General features: G+C 42.2%; 1 protein-coding gene across 1 annotated transcript in view; it reads right to left on the bottom strand.

Annotated features, from left to right (window-relative positions):
* The window catches only part of NUP88 (nucleoporin 88), a gene marked incomplete at its 5' end in the record, with an annotated part of 33,454 nt that overhangs the window by 4,122 nt on the left and 8,108 nt on the right, over positions 1 to 21,224 (bottom strand). The window contains 7 exon segments of the mRNA NM_001133241.1: positions 982 to 1,083; positions 4,318 to 4,408; positions 8,964 to 9,062; positions 13,507 to 13,654; positions 14,467 to 14,653; positions 18,451 to 18,627; positions 20,357 to 20,443. Of these exon segments, the coding sequence (NP_001126713.1) occupies positions 982 to 1,083; positions 4,318 to 4,408; positions 8,964 to 9,062; positions 13,507 to 13,654; positions 14,467 to 14,653; positions 18,451 to 18,627; positions 20,357 to 20,443 (891 nt within the window).

Below are 21,224 nucleotides of genomic sequence, written 5' to 3' on the forward strand. Positions count from 1 at the left end.
TTCCTACATTTATGTAACTCTGGAAGAATGATCTTCCAGGGCTGCTGGAAAAGGAAGATAGTGATTATAGCTTAATTATCTGAGTTCCTTAAAGGAGCAAGGACTAAGAGTTCAGATTTTTTTTTTTTTTTTTTTAAAGACACAGGGTCTTGCTCTGTCACCCAGGCTGGAGTGCAGTGTCATGATCACGGTTCACTGCAGCCTAAAACTCCTGGGCTTAAGCAATCCTCTCACCTGAGCAGCTAGGACTACAGGTGTGTACCACCATGCCTGGCTAATTTTTTTGTTTTTTGTAGAGATGGGGATCTCACTATTTTGCACTATTTTGCCCAGGCTGATCTCGAACTCTGGGCCTCCCAAAGCATTGGGATTACAGGCATGAACCACCACTGCACCCAGCCTGAGTTCAGCTTTATTCCAGTTTACATATTCTACAATGTCCCTCAGGCTGGCAGAGATGGAGAAATTAAAGAGTATGGACTTCTGAGTCAACGAGACCTGCATGTGTATCCCAGCTCTATTTGTTACCTGTTACTTCAGCACTTACTAACCTCTCGATCCCCGTTTCCACTTTTATAAAATGGAAAAGACAGTGCCTTCTTTACAGGGCTGCCCTGATGATTCCAGGAGGCAGTGCGGGTACATGGCTTACTTCTGACCTTGGCACATGGTCACAGCTTGATAATTACTACTCATATCGATAACGGAATTTGGTATTCAATTTTAGTATTTTTTCTCCACACTCTGAAGAAAAGCTCCTGAGTCTCAGCTAGGTGCAGGGGATGCCAGAAACCATACCTACAATGAAACCTTACAGAGATGATGGCAGGAACAGAAATATCCATCCTCCCAACCCTCAAGTCAGAAGCCAAAGCATAAACCACACATGTATAGCTTCAAGTTGGTTACTGAGTGCATTTTCCCAACTTAGATATTGCAGAATTAACAAGAGCTGTGTGGAGAATATAAAATGGGACGTACAATAACGGCCTTATGAGGCATTCATAGGTACTGGTGATGCAGATCATTGTGGGTCCCAGAATGTCAGGTACAATCCAAAATCCTCGAATTGGAGCTGGCTGCCTGGAAAAACACAGTCATAGTTAAATTACAAAGCAGCAAATGCAATGGAACCAAGAACAAAGACATGACAGGTCCACGGCCTTCTCAGGCCTGGGCTGACAGTTGCCTGGGACATCCTATCAGTACCATAACCTCTAAAGTGGTGGCTTGGAAACCTTTAATACAGCTCCACGCTGAAGTCTAGAGCCCATGTGACTAAGTCACTCAGGAATCCCTAACTGCAGAGTGCTGCTGACTGTAATCTCAAAAGTTACATGTTACACTGAAGATCTGTCTCTCCAACTTGCACATAAGCCCCAGCTATCTTTGTTTGCCTAGCCCAGTGTCTAACAAATTAAGTGCTTAGAAACTGCTGAATGAACAGAACTACCGAGTCTCTCTCAATGAGGCCCAACGTCAATGTCACAGGAAATCACCTGGCACGCACAGCGTGTGCATCTCTCTCTCAGTCTTCCTTCCCGCTTCAGTGAAGACACTGGAAACTGAGACCTCAGATGGGAACTGTCATTCTGCCAACATGCTCTCCTAGCGGCTCCCATGCTCATCCACCTGCATGCCCACAACACACATCTGCCCCGAATGCGGGTGCCGCCCCCTCACACCTTCTGAAAATTGTACCATCAACGGTGTCGTTTCAAAATCTCCCTATTATCTACTTCCCCTCAGCTTACAAACTCATGTCTCTTCCATTTAAAATACTCCCATTTCGATACAATGTCCAGTTCCCCTTAACCTGTTCTTTCTCGCCATCCCTCCAGAACCAGCGGTCCTTAAACAGCAGTTGAAAACACTAGTTCCCCTTCCATAGCTCCCATTTACCTTTTTGGAGGAGAAACGGAGACGATATCTGGAAGGTTGTAAACTTTAACTTTTTATTATCAGCGTGAAATCTACACACTACTGGGCTATACACTATGTAACCAGTATCCAGGTCAAGAATCAGGACACCGCAGGGGGCCTCAGGGTTCCCATGCCAACCTCCCTGGTCATAGCCTTTCACTCCCCAGAGAAGTAGCCACTACTCTGACATTCATAATATCATGTCTTTGCTTTGCTTTACAGTTTTCCTATTTATGTATTCATTCCTAGGCAAGAATGTTTAATTTTACCTGTTTCTGAAATTGATATAAATGGGATTTTGGGGTTTTTTTGAGATAGGATCTCACTCTGTTGCCCAGGCTGGAGTGCAGTGGTGCGATCACAACTCACTGCAGCCTTGACCTCGTGGGCTCAAACAATCCTTCCTTCTCAGCCTCCTGAGTGCTGGGACCACAGGTACATGCTACCACACTGGCTAATTTTTTTTTTGTTTGAGACGGAGTCTCACTCTGTTGCCCGGACTGGAGTGCAGTGGCATGATCTTGGCTCACTGCAACCTCCACCTCCCAGGGTCAAACGATTCTCCTGCCTCGGCCTCCTGAGTAGCTGGGATTACAGGTGCCCGCCACTACACCCAGCTAATTTTTTTTGTATTTTTAGTAAAGATGGGGTTTCACCATGTTGGCCAAGCTGGTCTCAAACTCCTGACCTAGTGATTCGCCTGCCTCAGCCTCCCAAAGTGCTGGGATTACAGGTGTGAGCCACCACGCCTGGCCTCACCTAGCTAATTTTTAAATTTTTTTGTAAAGAAAGGCTCTCACTATGTTGCCCAGGCTGGTCTCAAACTCTTGGCCTCAAGTGATCCTCCTGCCTCACCCTGACAAAGTGCTGGGATTATAGGTGTAACCCACCATGCCCAGCCTACATGGGATTTCATTATGTATTTTCCTTGTTGACTATTTTTTTTTTTTTTTTTTTTTTTTTTGAGATGGAGTCTCACTCTGTCACCCAGACTGGAGTACAGTGGCAAGATCTCAGCTCACTGCAACCTCTGCTGCCCAGGTTCAAGCAATTCTCCTGCCTCAGCCTCCCGAGTAGCTGGGATTGCAGGCACCTGCCACCATGCCTGGCTAATTTTTGTAGTTTTTAGTAGAGATGGGGTTTCACCATCTTGGCCAGGCTGGTCTTGAACTCCTGACCTTGTGATCCACCCACCCCAGTCTCCCAAAATGCTGGGATTACAGGCGTAAGCCACAGTGCCTGGTCTCACTGTTCACTTTTCAACCTGGTACAGTTTGCTATCCTCATGCCCCACACCAAGCGTTTTCCCTGTGGTCCTCTGTATTGCCAAACCTAGACTATGTCTATTTCTTAGTGTATGCTATTTGTCTCATGTCTGTGTATACTCCATGTCTAACAGAGTGCTTATGAGATATCCAGTAATTGATGAACAGAATAAAGGGAGGTATCTAGAATACCTTCCAGGTTTCTACTGGGGATAACTGGGGTGATATGGCACCCTTCAGAAAAATGGGACATAGGAGACAGAGCAGATTTGGGAAGACAGAAGATGAGTTAAGGGGACATCTGGAGTTTTATGTTCCTAGAGGATATCCAAGTGGAGGAGCCCAATAGGCAGCTGGATATGTGAATCTGGAGTTCAGAGTGGTCTGGGCTAGGGCGATATGGATGTGGGAACTGTCAGCACTGAAGCCATGATTACGGCAGAAGTTACTCAGGAAAAGACCTAGAAAGAATAGAGAAGACCCAAGGAAAGAGTTGTGAGCATCACTTATAAGCAGTGAGTAGAGGCAGAGGAACCAGCCCAAGAAGGAAACTTGAGAAAAGGGCTGCTGGAGGGACTGAAGGAGAACCTGAAGGGACAGACGTCAAGGACGCCAAGGAGAATGTGTTTCAAAGAGGAGATAGGGGCAACCACGTCAAATAAACACAGCAATGCAGTGAAGGGCAGACACAGTCTCTGCTCTCATGAAACATATACATTCCAGTAGTGGCGACAGACATTAAAACAATGCAAATATAAATAGTGTAGTATGTGCTACAAGGGATAAGAGAATAGGAGAGCCCCAAGTTAGACTGGGGAGTCAAGGGTGTTCTCTGTGAAGAAGTGACATTAAGATCAGAAAGAATGGTAGGAGTTAGCCAAGAGAAGACAGCAGGCTGGGGCTGGGGCTGGGGAAGGACCTTCCAGTCAGGAAACAGTATGTGGAGTCGCCCTGGAACAGGAGAAAGCTTCTGATGAGCAGGACACTCTTAGGGGAGAAGTATCATGTCTGCAACTTTCAAATGACTCAGCAGTGAATACTGTGGATGTGAGTGTAATGGATACAAACGTATCTGAACTGCTGAAATGAACAATTGTTTTCTGATATACAAGGGAGGGAGAGTCCTTACCTGCAGGGCAATGGCTTCGTACAAAGGATGTGTTCAACAAAGCATTTCTGTTCTGTAGAGAGTTCCTGTAAACTATCCTTATCTTCTTCATCTACCATGGAAGACATTATATAAATGAAATGATGCTTAGACAAGTCTCCAAATTAAAATGCTAATGATATTGGGTTAAATGCAATGAGGTTCTTGTCTGAAAACATTGCTTCTCAAGTACTATGCTTTGCTGACACAGGCATACGCTTCCCCAGGGGGTCTAGATTTCCGCCCCAAGAAGTAGGATTTTCCTTGGTAATGTCTCTGAATGCAAAAATGTTTCACTAAGAACAGTGAAATCATTCTCTTCTAGGGTGTTGCTTACCCACACTGATTTTATTTTCATACACGTTGAGTATCCTTTATCCAAAATGCTTGGGATCAGAAGTGTTTTGGATTTCATTTTTTTTTTTTTTTTTGGATTTTGGAATATGTGCATTATACTTAGTAGTTGAACATCTCTTATCTGAAAATCTAAAATCCTAAATGCTCCAATGAGCCTTTCTGTTGAGTGTCATGACAGCACTCAAAAACTTTTGTAGCTCACTCAGGTTCAAGGATGGAAAAAAGAAAAGTTTTGGATTTCAAATTTTCAGAGTAGGGATACTCAATTTCTAACAGCTTTTTTTTTTTTTTTTGGATGGAGTCTCCCTCTGTTGCCCAGGCTGGAGCGCAGTGGCCCAATCTCTGTTAAATGCAACCTCCGGCTTCTGGGTTCAAGTGATTCTCCTGCCTCAGCCTCCTGAGTAGCTGGGACTACAGTTGGATGCCACCATGCCCAGGTTTTAGTAGTAGACAGGGTTTCACGATGTTGGCCAGACTGGTCTCGAACTCCTGAACTCAGGTGATCTACCTGCCTCAGCCTCCCAAAGTGCTGGGATTACAGGTGTGAGCCACCACGCCTGCCCTGTAATAGCTTTTTGAAACGTAATTCACAGTACCATACAAGTCATCCATTTAAAGTATAACCATTAAAGCATACAATTCAGTAAGTTTTTAGTGTAAGAACTGTATACCTGGCTGGGTGCAGTGGCTCATGCCTGTAATCCCCAGCACTTTGGGAGGCCGAGGCAGGTGGATCACCCGAGGTCAGGAGTTCAAGACCAGCCTGGCCAACATAGCGAGATGCTATCTCTACTAAAAACACAAAAATTAGCTGGACGTGGTGGCGGGCACCTGTAATCCCAGCTACTCGGGAGGCTGAGGCAGGAGAATCGCTTGAACCCAGGAGGTGGAGGTTGCAGTGAGCCGAGATCACACCATTGCACCCCAGCCTAGGTAACAAGAGTGAAACTCCGTCTCAAAAAAAAAAAAAAAAAATTGTATACCTAACTTTAACAATTTGGTATATTTTCATTTCCCCAAAAGAAACCCACATAACCATTGGCAATCACTCCTTAGTTTCTACCAAACTTCCCAGACCTAGGCAACTAATCTACTTTCTGTCTCTGTAGATTTGTCTATTCTGGACATCTCATATAAACAGCCATACAGCTGTTTGTGACTGGCTTCTTAGCATCTGTTCACAGTTCATCCATATTGGAGCATGTATCAGTACTTCATTCCTTTTTATTGTTGAATAATATTCTGTTGTATAGACACACCACATTTTATCTATCCATTCATCAGCTTTGGACACTTGGGTATGTGGCTTTTGGGCTATGATGAATAATGCTGCTATGAACACTCATGTACCAGTATTTGTGTGGATACAGGTCTTCATTTCTCTTGGAAATATACTCAGGACTGGACTATCAGGTACATGGTAACTCTATGAATAATCATTTGAGGAACTGCCAGATTGTTTTCCAAAGACTGTAGCATTTTACATTTCTATAAGCACTGTATAAAGGTCCCCATTTTTTCCCACATCCTCAACACTTGTTAATGTCCATCTTTTTCATTTTAGCTACGCTAGTGGATATGACATGATACCTCATTGTAGTTTTGTGGTATCTTATTTCCATAATGACTAATGATGTTGTACATCTTTTTATACATATGCTATTTGCCCAACTGTATCAAATGCTAAGGGTTCTTTATATTGTTCTCCATACGAGTCCATTATCACACAAATATTTTCTCTCATTTTGTGGGCTGTTTTCCCTTTTGTAATAGTATTCTTGAAGGAAAAAAGATTTAAATTTTGATGTCCAGGCGCGGTGGATCACACCTGTAATCCTAGCACTTTGGGAGGCTGAGACGGGTGGATCATTTGAGCCCATGAGTTTGAGACCAGCCTGGGCAACACGGTGAAACCCCATCTCTACAAAAAACACAAAAATTAGCCGGGCATGGTGGCTCACTCCTGTAGTCCCAGATACTTTGGGGGCTGAGGCAGGAGCATTGCTTGAGCCCAGGAGTTCGAGACCCCAGCAACCAATGACTGCACCACTGCACTCTCACCCAGACAACAGAGTGAGACCCTCTGTCTCTTAAACGAATTTTTTTTTTTTTTAAATAGGGATATTACCTTGGATTATCTGGGCAGACTCAATGTTACCACAAGTTTCTTTAAAAGTGAAACAGAGTGATACAACATGAGGACTCAACCCAGCCCACTGCTGCTGGCTGGCTTTGAAGGTAGAGGAAGAGACTACAAGCCAAGGGATGTGGCAGCAGCTGAAGGAGGGTAGGAAATGCATTCTACCCTAGAGCTTTCAGAAAGGAAAACTGCTGTGCCAACTGAAGCCCAGTGAGAACCATGTAGGACTTCTAACCTACAAAACTGTAAGATAACACATTTGTAATGTTTTAAGCACTAAGTTTGTGATGATTTACAACAGTAGCAGTAGAAAGCCAATACAGAAAGGATTCAGTCTTTTTACCATTAAGCATCGTGTTGGTTGCGAGCTTTTCGTAGATGAAAAGTTTTCTCATTAGTTTGAGGAAGTTCCTTTCTATTAAGTTTGTTGAGTATTTTTAACATGAAAGGCTGCTAGATTTTTTTTTTTTAACTGCTCTCACTCTGAATAATTGGTATTAATTCTTTTTTAAATTTATTTTTTATTTTCATTTTTGAGACGGAGTCTTGCTCTGTCACCCAGGCTGGAGTGCAGTGTTGTGATCTCAGCTCAATAAAGCAGTCTCTGCCTCCCAGGTTCAAGCGATTCTCCTGTCTCAGCCTCCCAAGTAGCTGGGATTACAGGCATCCGCCACTATGCCTGGCTAATTTTTGTATTGTTTTTTTCAGTAGAGACAGGGTTTCACCATTTTGACCAGGTTGGTCTTGAACTCCTAACCTCAAATGATCTTGCCTGCCTCGGCCTCCAAAGTGCTGGGATTATAGGCGTAGGCCACTGCACCTGACTGGTATTAATTCTTTAAATGTGAATCCATGTGACCCTTAGCTTTTCTTTTTGGATAGTTTTGATTACTAATCAATCTCTTTGTGTCAGTTTTTGGTTGTTTGTTTTGAGACGGAGTCTTGCTCTGTCACCCAGGCTGGAGTGCTGTGGCACGATATCGGCTCACTGCAACCTCCGCCTCCTGGGTTCAAGCGATTCTCTTGCGCCCACCACCACACCTGGCTAATTTTTGTATTTTTAGTAGAGACGGGGTTTCGCCATTTTGGCTAGACTGTTCTCAAACTCCCCTGACCTCGGGTGATCCGCACGCCTTGGCCTCCCAAAGTGCTGGGATTACGGGCGTGAGCCACCGTGCCCGGCCTAACTTTTTTTTTTGTTGAGACGGAGTCTCGCTCTGTCACCTGGGCTGGAGTGCGGTGGCATGATCTCGGCTCACTGCAACCTCCATCCCGGGTTCAAGCGACTCTCCTATCTCAGCCTTCCGAGTAGCTGGGACTACAGGCGTGTGCCACCACGCCCAGCTAATTTTTGTATTTTAAGTAGAGACGGGGTTTCACCATGTTGGTTGGCCAGGATGGTCTCAATCTCTTGACCTCATGATCCGCCCGCCTTGGCCTCCCAAAGTGCTGGGATTAAAGGCATGAGCCACCGCGCCCAGCTTTTTTTTTTTGAGACGGAGTCTCGCTCTGTCGCCCAGGTTGGAGTGCGGTGGTGCGATCTCAGCTCACTGCAAGCTCCGCCTCCCAGGTTCACACCATTCTCCTGCCTCAGTCTCCCGAGTAGCTGGGACTATAGGCGCCCGCCACCACGCCCGGCTAATTTATTTTTGTATTTTTAGTAGAGACGGGGTTTCACCGTGTTAGCCAGGATGGTCTCGATCTCCTGATCTCGTGATCTGCCCACCTCGGCCTCCCAAGGTGCTGTGACTACAGGCATGAGCCACCGCACCCGGCCTTTTTTTTTTTTTTTTAAAGCAAATTCTCCCAGACCCTGATTGAGTCAGTTTTGGTAGTTTTTTTTTTTTTCTTGGAATTTGTCCATCTAGATTATGTAAATGGCATACATTTGTTCATAATATTCCCTTATAATCTTTTATTTCTGTAAGGTCAATAGTAATATCCCTGCTTTTATTCTTGATTATTGTTAGTCTAGCTAAAGGCTTGTCAAATGTGGTTGATCTTTTCAAAGAACCTTTTGGTTTCACTGATTTTCTCTATCATTTTTCTATTCCAAACTATTTTTCTGAAATCTATTAAATCTATTTTTTCTCTGAAATCTATTAAAAGTGCAGAGAGTTAGTAAACTCACCTGATCCAAGAAATTTGTGAAGTTTATGAATCCAAGTTAGCCCAACACTATGTACACCAGCTTCATGAGTACAGTGATATCTTGAAGGACACTTGGGATCTGCAAATGGAATGATTAATGATACAAAGGTAGCCACTGGATAACTAAAAAAATTTACCTCAAATTTGTTGGCTACCCCACAGTAGCCTACAAACGCATTTGTTGATGGAAGGTTTTATAAAAGACTTTCATATTGTTAGGGGTTTTGAAATTTTAAAATTTGAATTCAAATTTCAAATATATTTTAAGCACAGATATACCCTCAGAGATACTGTGGGTTTGGTTCCAGACCATTGCAATAAAGCAAATACAGAAATAAAGTGAGTCACACCAATCTTTTGGTCTCCCAGTACATAAGAAAGTTATGTTTACCCTATGCAGAAAGTTATGTTTATACTAGTAGGTACGCAATAGCATTATGTCAAAAAATATGTACATACCTTAACCATTTTTTATTGCTAAAAAATGCTGACACAGAGACACAGTGAGCACATGCTGTTTGAAAAATGGTGCTGATGGACTTGCTTGATGCAGGGTTGCCACATCTTTCATTTGTTTAAAAAAAAAAAAGCACTATCTGTGAACCACAATAACACAATAAAATGAGGAGGTATGCCTATGTTTTAAAAAGCATAAAAAATGGCTGAGTGTGGTGGCTCACATCTGTAATCCCAGCACTTTGGGAGGCTGAGGTGGGTGGATCACGAGGTCGAGTTCGAGACCAGCCTGATCAACATGGTGAAAACCTGTCTCTACTAAAAATACAAAAATTAGCCGGGCGTGGTGGCATGCACCTATGATCCCAGCTACTCGGGAGGCTGAGGCAGGAGAATCACTTGAACCCGGGAGGTCGAGGTTGCAGTGAGCTGAGATTGCACCACTGCAATCCAGCGTGGGCGACAGAGTGAAACTCCGTCTCAAAAAAAAAAAAAAAAAAAAAAAAAAATCAAAAACGCAATCTAAATGTTATTTTCTAAATATGAACACAATGAGGTTCACCAAAACATAAATACTTGCTGGCAAGTAACTCATTTATGCTTTTCTCTGTGCATTTATTTAATTCTTCAAAAGAAAATGGTGGTTAAAATAGCTGCTCTGTAGAAAACCTATGCTTATGCTTGCATACATCGACTTAAGTAAAATTGTTGAAGCAAATGCACTCCTACAGCATAGGTATCACAAAAGACTTTAACGGAACAGTTCTATCAGTGTAGTAAGGTGTGAAATGAGAAGTGAAGTTTCTTATGTCTTCATAATGTTGACTTACAGATAGTTTCAAAGGTTATTTTCAGTTTTGGATGCTTTTTTTGTTTGACAATCATTTATAACTAAGAAGTATGAGTAGTTGTTATACAATTTTAATTAACTGGTTTTGAAACAAAAATTTCTGTACCTCCTTTGAGCCCTAGTATCAGTAAGACAATCCTGAGACTAAAGATAAGCTATTGAATACCTATTATTATGTATAAATATTTATCTCTGTAACTGAATATTTTTATTATTAATATTAATAATGTTATTGGCCGGGTGTGGTGGCTCACGCCTGTAATCCCAGCCCTTTGGGAGGCCGAGGTGGGCGGATCTCCTCAGGTCAGGAGTTCAAGACCAGCCTGACCAACATGGAGAAACCCCGTCTCTACTAAAAATACAAAATTAGCCAGGCGTGGTGGCACATGCCTGCAATCCCAGCTACTCGGGAGGCTGAAGCAGGAGAATCGCTTGAACCTGGGAGGTGGAGGTTGCAGTGAGCTGAGATTGCACCACTGCACTCCAGCCTGGGCAACAAGAGCGAAACTCCGTCTCAAAAAACAAACAAAATAATAATGTTATTAAACTAAAACAAAATAAAGAGATAAGGTATATATTAAAGCTGATAAAATGGCAACAATAACCCATAAAACCCCTAAATTAAATTTTCCTTTAATCTAACAGTCTCACTTTGTGGTTAGTGACTTTATCATTAATTAATGTTCTAAAGCTGATATATTATTTTTCTGTCTTATATACTGAGGTTCCATAAAACATCTTAGAAAACAGCATTCTGCTATAAAAAGTTAAAAAAACTCTTGTCTATGGGAATCATCTGTTTGCATAATTAAAATATTGAAAATCTTCATTTGCCTACATTTTAAGACTTCAGGCTCAAATCATCTCATTAAATCTAACATTGTTAAAAAGGCTTTTCAAAACCTGTAGTGCTAATATCAACAGAAACGTCTTAATACTGGGGTGTAAAACAAATTGATTACTAAAAAGAGCCAACATTTACTTAACAGGAAATTTGTTAGGCACCACCCTATGTTATACTGTAGCCATTTCACTTTGTCACTAAGAAATCTGGTGTGCCTCAATGATTATAATATGCCTTGTTCAGCACAATTCGGAACAAATCAAAAATTTCTTAGTTTCACATACGAAAATGTTACTCTTATTAGAAGAACCAAGAAAAGGCTGGGCATGGTGGCTTATGCCTAAAATCCCAGCACTGTGGGAGGCCAAGGTGGACAGATAAGGAGTTCGAGACCAGCTTGACCAACATGGTGAAACCCCATCTGTACTAAAAATACAAAAATTAGCCAGGCCTGGTGGTGCATGACTGTAATCCCAGCTATTTGGGAGGCTGAGGCAGGGGAATCGCTTGAACCCAGGGGGCGGAGGTTGAAGTGAGCCAAGATCGTGCCATTGCATTCCAGCTTGGGCAACAGGAGCAAAACTCCATCTCAAAAAAACAAAAAAACAAAAAACAAAAAAAAACCCAAGAACAAAACGTCCATGTCTACACTTAAGATTTCCCAAAGATACATGTATCTACATGAGGAAACCAATTAGTTTGTCACTTTACTTCATTTGGTCTGTTTCCTCATCTATAAAATTCTTAGACAATATAAATCTCAAAATACCTTAATTAGACAAACCCAATGTACACTCTGCTGATCTGTTATGTAAGGAATTCTGCCCCCTTAAATGTTTTGGCTATACTTTAGTACAGAGTTGAGGCCGTTATTACCAAAACTAGGCAAACTGGCTAACAAGAACTGTAAGGAGAGTAGGTCAAACTGCTACAAGATTGAAATCCTCCTATGTTGCAGTGAATGACACGATTTCATTCTTTTTTAAAGCCAAATAGGGCTAGGCATGGTGGTTCACACCTGTGGACCAGCACTTTGAGAGGCTGAGGCGGAAGGATGACTTGAGCTCAGGAGTTTGAGCTTGGAAGACATGGCAAAATCCCGTACCTACCAAAAATAAAAAAATTAGGCGTGGTGGTGCACACCTGTAGTCCCAGCTACTCCAGAGGCTGAGGTGAGAGGATTGCTTGAGCCTGGGAGGCGAAGCAGTGAGCCAAGATCACGCCACTGTACTCCAGCCTAGATGACACAGTGAGATCATATCACACACACACACACAAAAAAAAGCCAAATGGTATTCCACTGTGTATATAATACCACATTTAAAAAATCCATTTGGGGCCAGGTGTGCGGTGGCTCACATCTGTTATCCCAGAACTTTTGGAAGGCCAAGGCAGGTGGACTGCTTGAGGCCAGGAGTTTGAGACCAGCCTGGCCAACATGGTGAAATCCCACCTCTACTAAAAATACAAAAATTGCCGGGCGCAGCGGCTCACGCCTGGAATCCCAGGACTTTGTGAGGTCGAGGTGGGTGGATCACAAGGTCAGGAGTTCGATACCAGCCTGGCCAATATGGTGAGACCCCCGTCTCTACTAAAAATACAAAAATTAGCAGGGCGTGGTGGCACATGCCTGTAGTCCCAGCTACTAGGGAGGCTAAGGCAGAAGAACTGCTTGAACCCAGGAGGCGGAGGTTGTAGTGAGCTGAGATCACGCCACTGCACTTCAGCCTGGGCAACAGAGCGAGACTCCATCTCAAAATAAATGAATAAATAAAATAAAAATATAAAAATTAGCCAGGCGTGGTGGTGGGTACCTGTAATCCAGCTACTTGGGAGGCTGAGGCAAGATAATTGCTTGAACCTGGGAGGTGGAGGTTGCAGTGAGTCGAGATTGCGCCATTAGACTCCAGCCTGGGTGACAGAGCCAGACACCATCTCAACAACAACAACAACAACAAAATCCATTTGGTCTGCTGATGGACACAGGCTGATTCAGCATCTTAGCTGTTGTGAATAACACTGCAATGGGCGTGGGAGTGCAGGTATCTCTTCAACCTATTATTTCCTTTCCTTTTGACATACCCAGTAGTGGAACTACTGAATAACACGGTAGTTCTACTTTTGATAGGACCAGGAAAAATTCACTATTAGGAATCTGGTGATCTGGACCAAAGGCCACTATTTTAAAACTTGGGAAGTTTGCTCAGTCTGCCTTAGACAAAAAGTGTACTATAGTGACTAAAAGCCTAAAAAAACCCAGTTAACTTTTTAAAGGCTGGAACCACAGAACAAATACATTACATAGGAACAGTCTATGATAGTCTTAGTATAAAAATCATGGGAAAAAAGCACTACATTTATTGAAGAGCTTACCTCTATGAAGTTTGATTGGACAAGAAAAGTCAGAATCAAAAGGGTCATCCTCTCCAGATGCCAGTTTCAAAGCAAGCTCCAACTCAACACATTCAAACACATACAGAGAAGGAATGAGGTCAATCCTGGAATCCCAGGACTTTTCTGACTGTAAAAAAAAGTGTTGTAATTTTGATCTTGCATGTTAATTTGAAAAGGTACACAATTAAAAACAGGCAAAAAGCTGGGTCAGGGCTGGGTGCGGCTGTTCATGCCTGTAATCCTAGCACTTTGGGAGGCCGAGGCGGGTGGATCATCTGAGGTCAGGAGTTCGAGACCAGCCTGGCCAACATACTGAAACCTCTCTCTACTAAAAATACAAAAAATCAGCCGGGCGTGGTGGTGGGTGCCTGTAATCCCAGCTACTGGGGAGGCTGAGGCAAGAGAATCGCTTGAACTCAGGAGGCAGAGGTTGCAGTGAGCCGAGATCATGCTACTGCACTCCAGCCTGGGCACCAAGAGCAAAACTCCGTCTCAAGAAAATAATAATAATAAAAAATAAAAAAATTAAAAAAAAAAAAAGCTGGGTCAAACAGTGCTTTCAAATTCTTAATTCCACCTCTATCCTAACAGTGCGCTGTTATTCTGAAGACAAAACGTCTCTCTTCCTTTAGGAAGATGTTTGTGAAAAAAGCCAATTCAGTGATTCCAAGGCTCTTTGTATCTGTCCCTGAAGATTGCAATATAGAGACCAGAAAGTAACATGCAGACTGGTGGACCAAGTAAGTTGGGTAACCTTCTAACTTCTTTCCACTTAGATTGCTAAGTGTGCTTCAGCTACTTTTTTAACTGTTTAATTTCCAAAGTATCAGAAGTTCCATAAATAAGTTAAAATTCCTTCTCATATATTAAGCATTCATATTGGGTCAGGAACTATGCCACGTGTTGAAGATACAAACAACCACAGCAGCCTGCACTTACCGTGTGGTCATCTTCTTCTTCCCCTTCTAGCACAACACAGTGATACAGCATTCCTGATTCAGTAGCGATCACTAAGAGATTTGGGACACAGGGTAAGCAGAGTATAGCACACGCATCATAACCATAGTTATCTTCAGCTGCAGGATGCATGGGCAATGGACCTAACAGCTTTCCAATATTTCCAGGGCTAAAGAAGGAGTAAAAACATATTTGGGAAATGTTGACAATAAGCATGCTCATCCCATAAAACCATTATTTGACTTTGTTTTCCTCCAGCTATGATACCCTCATTATAAATGCAGTATATTCCCAATACTCCATCTTCTCGCTTTCCCACTGAGATTCCACCACTCTGTGGTTCTCGACCAGAGATAATTTTGCCCTAGCGGACAGTGGCAATGTCTGAAGACATTTTGGCTTGTCACAACTGGTTGTCACAATGTGGGGGGAGGTATTAGCATCTAGTGGTTAGAGGCTAGATAGAGGCCGCTAAACATTCCCCCAAAGCACAGCACTGCACCTCTAAAACAAGCAATAATTCAGACCAAAATGTCAATAGTACAAAGGTTGAAAACCCTTGCCCTAAATTTACCATGGTTTATGCTTTCACCACTCCACTGAAGCTACTGTGGCAAAGGTCACCTATGAGATTTGCTAAATTCAAAATGCACTTAACCTTCTGCTGCACTTATCACTGGTTAACAATTACTGCTACTCAACAGCTGTAACAATTCTCTCTCGTAGTTCTCTCTTCCTACCTCTTTAAATACAATTTTCTAATGTCTTTTTCTAATTTGTCTCTTAAATATTGGTGTTCTCCAGGATTCTGTTGTATGCTTTGACTTTTTTCAAAATACACACTTAAATGAGAGCCTATTAAAATATGCCTTGTTTTAACTATCATCTATATTCAAAGCCTACCAAATCCTTTCTTCTAAAATGTAGCTTCTCTTCAAGGCTTTGGATCCCCATATTAAATTTGATTTGACAATTACTTATTATTGAGTGCTAGATGATACTCCCAGTGAATGATGGTTTAGTTGATGAGGCAGACATTTAACCAGAATTACTATACCATGTGATAAGTGCAACAACAGAAGGATTTATGGTGTACAAAGGAATGACAAAAAGATACAAAGATAACGAAGAAAGCTATCAAAAATAAATAAGAAAAACAAAGAAAGAATGATTTCTGGGAAGGGGATTGTTGAGCATTCCAAGCTAGAGATCAGTTTATGCAAAGTCCTGGAAACATGAAAGACAAGGAACTAAGAACAAGAAAACTTATTTAGTATGATGGGAGGCAAAGTACAAGGTCGAAGGCAACGGCAAAATAGCTAGACAGACATTCAGGACTGGCTTATGAAGTACACAGTCTCGTGTGCTATGTTAAACTATTGGAAATCTATCTGCTGGGTTAACAGTATATAACTAGAGGTTTAAATCAAGTGATGGAGCTTCACTTTACAAATCAGTCTGGTATTAGGGAGGAAGACACGGAAGGGTCCAAAATGGGATTTGGGGAAACTATTTAAGAAAATAACCCAGGCAGATGGTGAAGTAGGCAGATGATGCAGTTCTGAAGCAGGGACAGAGGAATGCAGAGAAGGGTGTATAATCAGGGGTGTCCAATCTTTTGGCTTCCCTGGGCCACACTGGAAGAATTGTTTTGGGCCACACAGAAAATACACTAACAATAGGTGATGAGCTTTAAAAAATAAAGAAAAGAAAATCACAAACAAATCTCATAATGTTCTAAGAAAGTTTACGAATTTGTGTTGGGCTGCATTCAAGGCTGTCCTGGGCTGCACGCAGCCCGTGGGTTGGACAAGCTTGGTGTATACTTCCGAAAAATTTAAATCACAAAATCAATAAAAATTTGGGACTGATGAAATGTAAGGATGAAGAAAACTTTTGGGTTTTGGGCTAAGGTTACTAGGCAGATCATGGTTTGGACAAATGAGGGCTCAGCAGTAAGAGGAGAAAGGGTAAGGGAAGGTACTAATGATACCACAAAATCCTCCTGAGATCATGTGTGAAAGGCAGAGAACATTTCTGCCAAGGAGAATGCACTCAATAGTGAATCCCCACCATTCTGTAACCTACCGAGCTCTTTCATCTTTCTAATCTTTATGGTTTTGCGTACTCTCTTCTCTCTCCTGTACCCACCTCTGATTCTGTGTAGTGAATCCTTCAAGTTCAAGCTTTTGTAATAGCATTTCCTTAAAGTCTTCCAAGATCAGCAGGCCTACTCATTTACTCCGTCACACTCCTGAAGAACCCGGTGATGCCCTGAGCACATGACACTGTACTATAGTTACTGGTTTAGTTGTATGCCCTTCTGGTAGGTAAGGAACCACATGGCAGGAACCTTGCCTTCAATCTTGTATTTCCATCTTCTGCCAGAGTGGGCCCTGAATAAGTATCTGTTAAGTCGATTTACAAGTGAATAAACTCTAATGCTCAGCCCTTAGCCTTATGCCTCTGCAGTTTTCCCTCAAATTCTTATCCTGTATAGACTCTCTCACCATGACAGATGATTCTCATACCTCTATTTTAATTCTTCTTGTCTCTCATCATCCTGTATTTCCAACTGTCCACGGAATATTTCCATTTTATTGTTCCAATATTATCTTACACTGATTTATTTAGAAATAAATCTTCTCCAATTGGCTGCCTTTACTGACCTGTTTCTGTTCATGGCATACTCCCTTAACCAAACAGTAACTAAGTCTTATTTATCCTTCCTTTGTTGTTATCTACTGTGTTTCATTTTTCCCTCTGTTCTATTACTACCCAAGTTCAAACTCTCATAAATTATAAGCTCAATTTTGCAAAAGCTTCTTTAAAAGTCTCTGTCCCAGTCCCTTCCCTAACCAATTGTTTTGTCCTTCTGCTCAGAAACCATCACTGGCTTCCTACTACCCTATTCCTACAGAAAAAAAAACCCACACTCACTCTTTAACGAGGTAATTTTTTTTTTTTTTTTTTTTTTGAGACGGAGTCTTGCTCTGTCACCCAGGCTGGAGTGCAGTGGCACAATCTCGGCTCACTGCAAGCTCCGCCTCCCGGGTTCAGGCCAGTCTCCTGCCTCAGCCTGCCGAGTAGCTGGGACTACAGGTGCCCGCCACCACGCCCGGCTAATTTTTTGTATTTTTAGTAGAGACTGGGTTTCACTGTGTTAGCCAGGATGGTCTCAATCTCCTGACCTCGTGATCCGCCCGCCTCTGCCTCCCAAAGTGCTGGGATTACAGGCGTGAGCCACCATGCCCGGCCCAATGAGGTATTTTCAATGGCAGCAAATTTTCTCGGGACAGATACTCTAGCTTTATCACTTAATGCTCCCTACATGAGTCCTCAGCTCTAGCCCAGAATGTCTAATAAATTAAGCTTGAATGACACTTGCACTTGCTTATTTTCAGACTCTACTTTATGCTGCCCTTGACAGAAATGGTCTCACTCTTCCTTGATACTTCATTTAATCCTGAATGAGACCTTTAAGTCACACATGACATCACTCCTCTACAAAAATTTCCTTAACCTCCCAGTCAGAATGATCTCTCCTTCCTGTGGGTTCTTAGTGTCTGTGTACCAATACTGTGGTATGGATAGTATTTTTTCATGTGTATGTATCTTTCTCCCCACAACTGGGACATAAGATACCAGATTACCATGCCCACATGGTGTCTTGTTCATATAAGATAAACAATAAGCACTTGTTCGGATAACTAGAATTTGTGAACACAAATCCAGGCCTATCATAAAGTGATTATCCAAGAATTCTATAGAACTTACCCAAATAATAGGAAGAAATGAAAGGCCAAACGACCTGTACTAACTCTTTCTCAAAAATATGCAAGCCAAGCATCTGAAGGCTGCAACATTTCCACAGACTCAAAAACATGGCTCCCAAGTCCAGCCTCAATGATCTCTACTGGAGCCCAACTGAGTTTTCATTTCAGGTGGGTGACCACCTCAACTTACCTGTGTAACAGGCTGATGTATGTCAGGAAAGTCTCTCCATTCTCATATAAGATGTACAGTGGGTATGCCACTACTTCATCTTTGCCATTTTGTCCAAATAGAGTCTTTGGGACTGCTGCCAATGGCCCAAAGTCAAATGCAACTGCTGTCTCTCCTAGAGATGCGGTATACGCCCTTCTGGAAAGAGATGTAAAAACCAACTTGTTAAAAACAAAGACAACAAAAAGTAAAAAGAAAAACAAAACAAAACAAAAACACAGAATGTCTAGTAACAGGAGGTGGGTATGTATGGAATTTGTAGGCAATGGACTAAAAAGACAAAAAATGATTATGAAGAATGTTAACATTTAAAAATTCTCAGCTGGGCGTGGTGGCTCATGCCTGTAATCCCAGCAATTTGGGAGGCCAAGGCGGGTGGATCACCTGAGGTCAGGAGTTCAAGACCAGCCTGGCCAACATGGCGAAACCCCGTCTCTACTAAAAATACAAAAATTAGTTGGGCGTGGTGGCAGGTGCCTGTAATCCCAGCTACTTGGGAGGCTGAGGCAGGAGAATTGCTTGAACCTGGGAGGCGGAGGTTGCAGTGAGCCGAGATTGTGCCATTGCACTCCAGCCTGGGCGACAAGAGCGAAACTTCATCTCAAAAAAAAAAAAAAAAAAAAAAAAAAACTCATGAAATTAAGTGAAAAAAGCTGGCCATAAAATTATTTGGTTCTACTCTCGTCTTAAATAGTTTAAATACACAGATATACAAATAACAAAAATTTATTATATACATACACACACATAAATGCAAAAAGGAAATATGAAAACGTCAACAGTTGTCTCTGGGCAGCGGGATCCGTAAGTTCTACAAATACTTGCAAAGCACCTACTCTGTACCAGGTACTTTTCTAGGGTCTGGGAATACGTCAGTGAATTAAACAAATGCCCTGCCCTCTAGAGAGAGACATACCACAAAAAGAGAAGAAATAAAGATGGAACATAAACTCAGAAAATATCATGAAAAATAAAGTAGGGTAAGAGGGTATTGATGGAGGTGCTACTTTAGACTACTTGGTATAGGAAAGACTCTGATAAGATATTTGAGCAAAGATCTGAAGGAAGTAAGAAAGCAAGTCTGTGGCTGACTAGGGAAGGAGCAGTTGAGGTGGAGAGCAAATGCTCTAAGGTAGAAGTGCTTCATGTCTGCGAAACGGCAAGGAGGCCAAGGTGCCTGGGGCCCAGAGAGCCAGGGCCCAGAGGGAGGAATGAAGCTGGAATCAAGTGGCATACCTGTGGCCCTGACAGGTAAAGACTCTGGGAAACCAATGGGGTATGGAGGGTAGGGAAGCAGAATGATCTAACTTCGGCTGCTGTATTGAAACAGGCTATAGCTATAGGAGATTACAGAAGATTTTCATTTTCTTCTTAATACTTTGATCTGTTTTTCTCAATTTTCTACAGCAAATATACATTACATGTATATCAAGAAGGCAAATCATAAAACCATGCTGTTTTTATATTTTAAAATTTAGTGTATTCAGGAAGATTCTAGTTCAATACAAAGTTAACAAATATGATTAAAATGAAATCACAATTTCATATAGTTGAGAGAGCAAACATCAATGCAAGATATTATCTTAGTTTCTTTATCACATAGAAAGGTGATAAAGAAATGAATGGTGGCTCAGGCCTGTAATTCCAGCACTTTGGGAGGCTGAGACGAGCAGGATACTTGAGCCCAGGAGTTCCAGACCAGCCTGGCCAACACGACAAATCCCTTTTCTACTAAAAATACACTTACTTCTCACATTACCAAAAGCATGCTAGTCACCTCTGAAAAACCTTGTAACCTGTTAAAATTGCATTTATAATCCCTATAAGCTAATTAAAAAACCATTTCATGACTCAAATAAAAACTTACCCTTTATTGAGTACTAGACTTTCCTCTTCGGCTTCTGAAAGTATAATCACCTTAGTGGGTGTCTGGGGCTCACGTAGTGAGTAAATTCTAGCAACCAAAAGAGAAGAAAACCAGCACTTAAAATTCTCTTTTCATTTCTCAAAACTGCACTTTCCTCTCCATCTAGTCAGTTCTTGAGAATTTTCTACCACTTATCACAACTATTTCTTTGCAAAAATCTTGCTGCTGCGAAGTAGTCTACTTCATTTATTCTTTAACTACATGAGGGAGTTTCATTGGGGCCTGAAGAAATGTTCTCTATCCTTACCAATACCCTTTAACAGCCTATTCCATACCATCGCACCTCTGTCACTTCCATCCTGAGCCCTTAGCTATACTCGCCTTGTCATCTCACTATTGCCCCTAAGCTTGCCAGTTTTCCTTCAACTACACACAACTATCTCTGCCTATTAGACACCAAATCCCACCAGAGAAAGAACCATATCTTATTCTTTATATGCCAACTGGCTGACAGAGTGAGTGATATTTAGCCTGCAAATCTATTTATGTGTTTGTTATATAAAAACCCAATATCGGCCAGGCACGGTGGCTCACACCTGTAATCCTAGCACTTTGGAAGGCCGAGGTGGGCGGATCACTTGAGGTCAGGAGTTCGTGACCACCCTGGCCAACATGATGAAACCCCGTCTCTACTAAAAATACAAAAATTATTTGGGTGTGGTGGCACACACCTGTAATCCCAGCTACTCAGGAGGCTGAGGCAGGAGAATCGCTTGAACCTGGGAGGTGGAGGTTGCAGTGAGCTGGAGGCTGAAGTGAGCCAAGATCACGCCACTGCACTCCAGCCTGAGCGACAGAGCAAGACTCC

The sequence above is a fragment of the Pongo abelii genome, chromosome 19 (assembly GCF_028885655.2).
Source record: "Pongo abelii isolate AG06213 chromosome 19, NHGRI_mPonAbe1-v2.0_pri, whole genome shotgun sequence".
Classification (NCBI taxonomy): Eukaryota; Metazoa; Chordata; class Mammalia; order Primates; family Hominidae; genus Pongo; species Pongo abelii.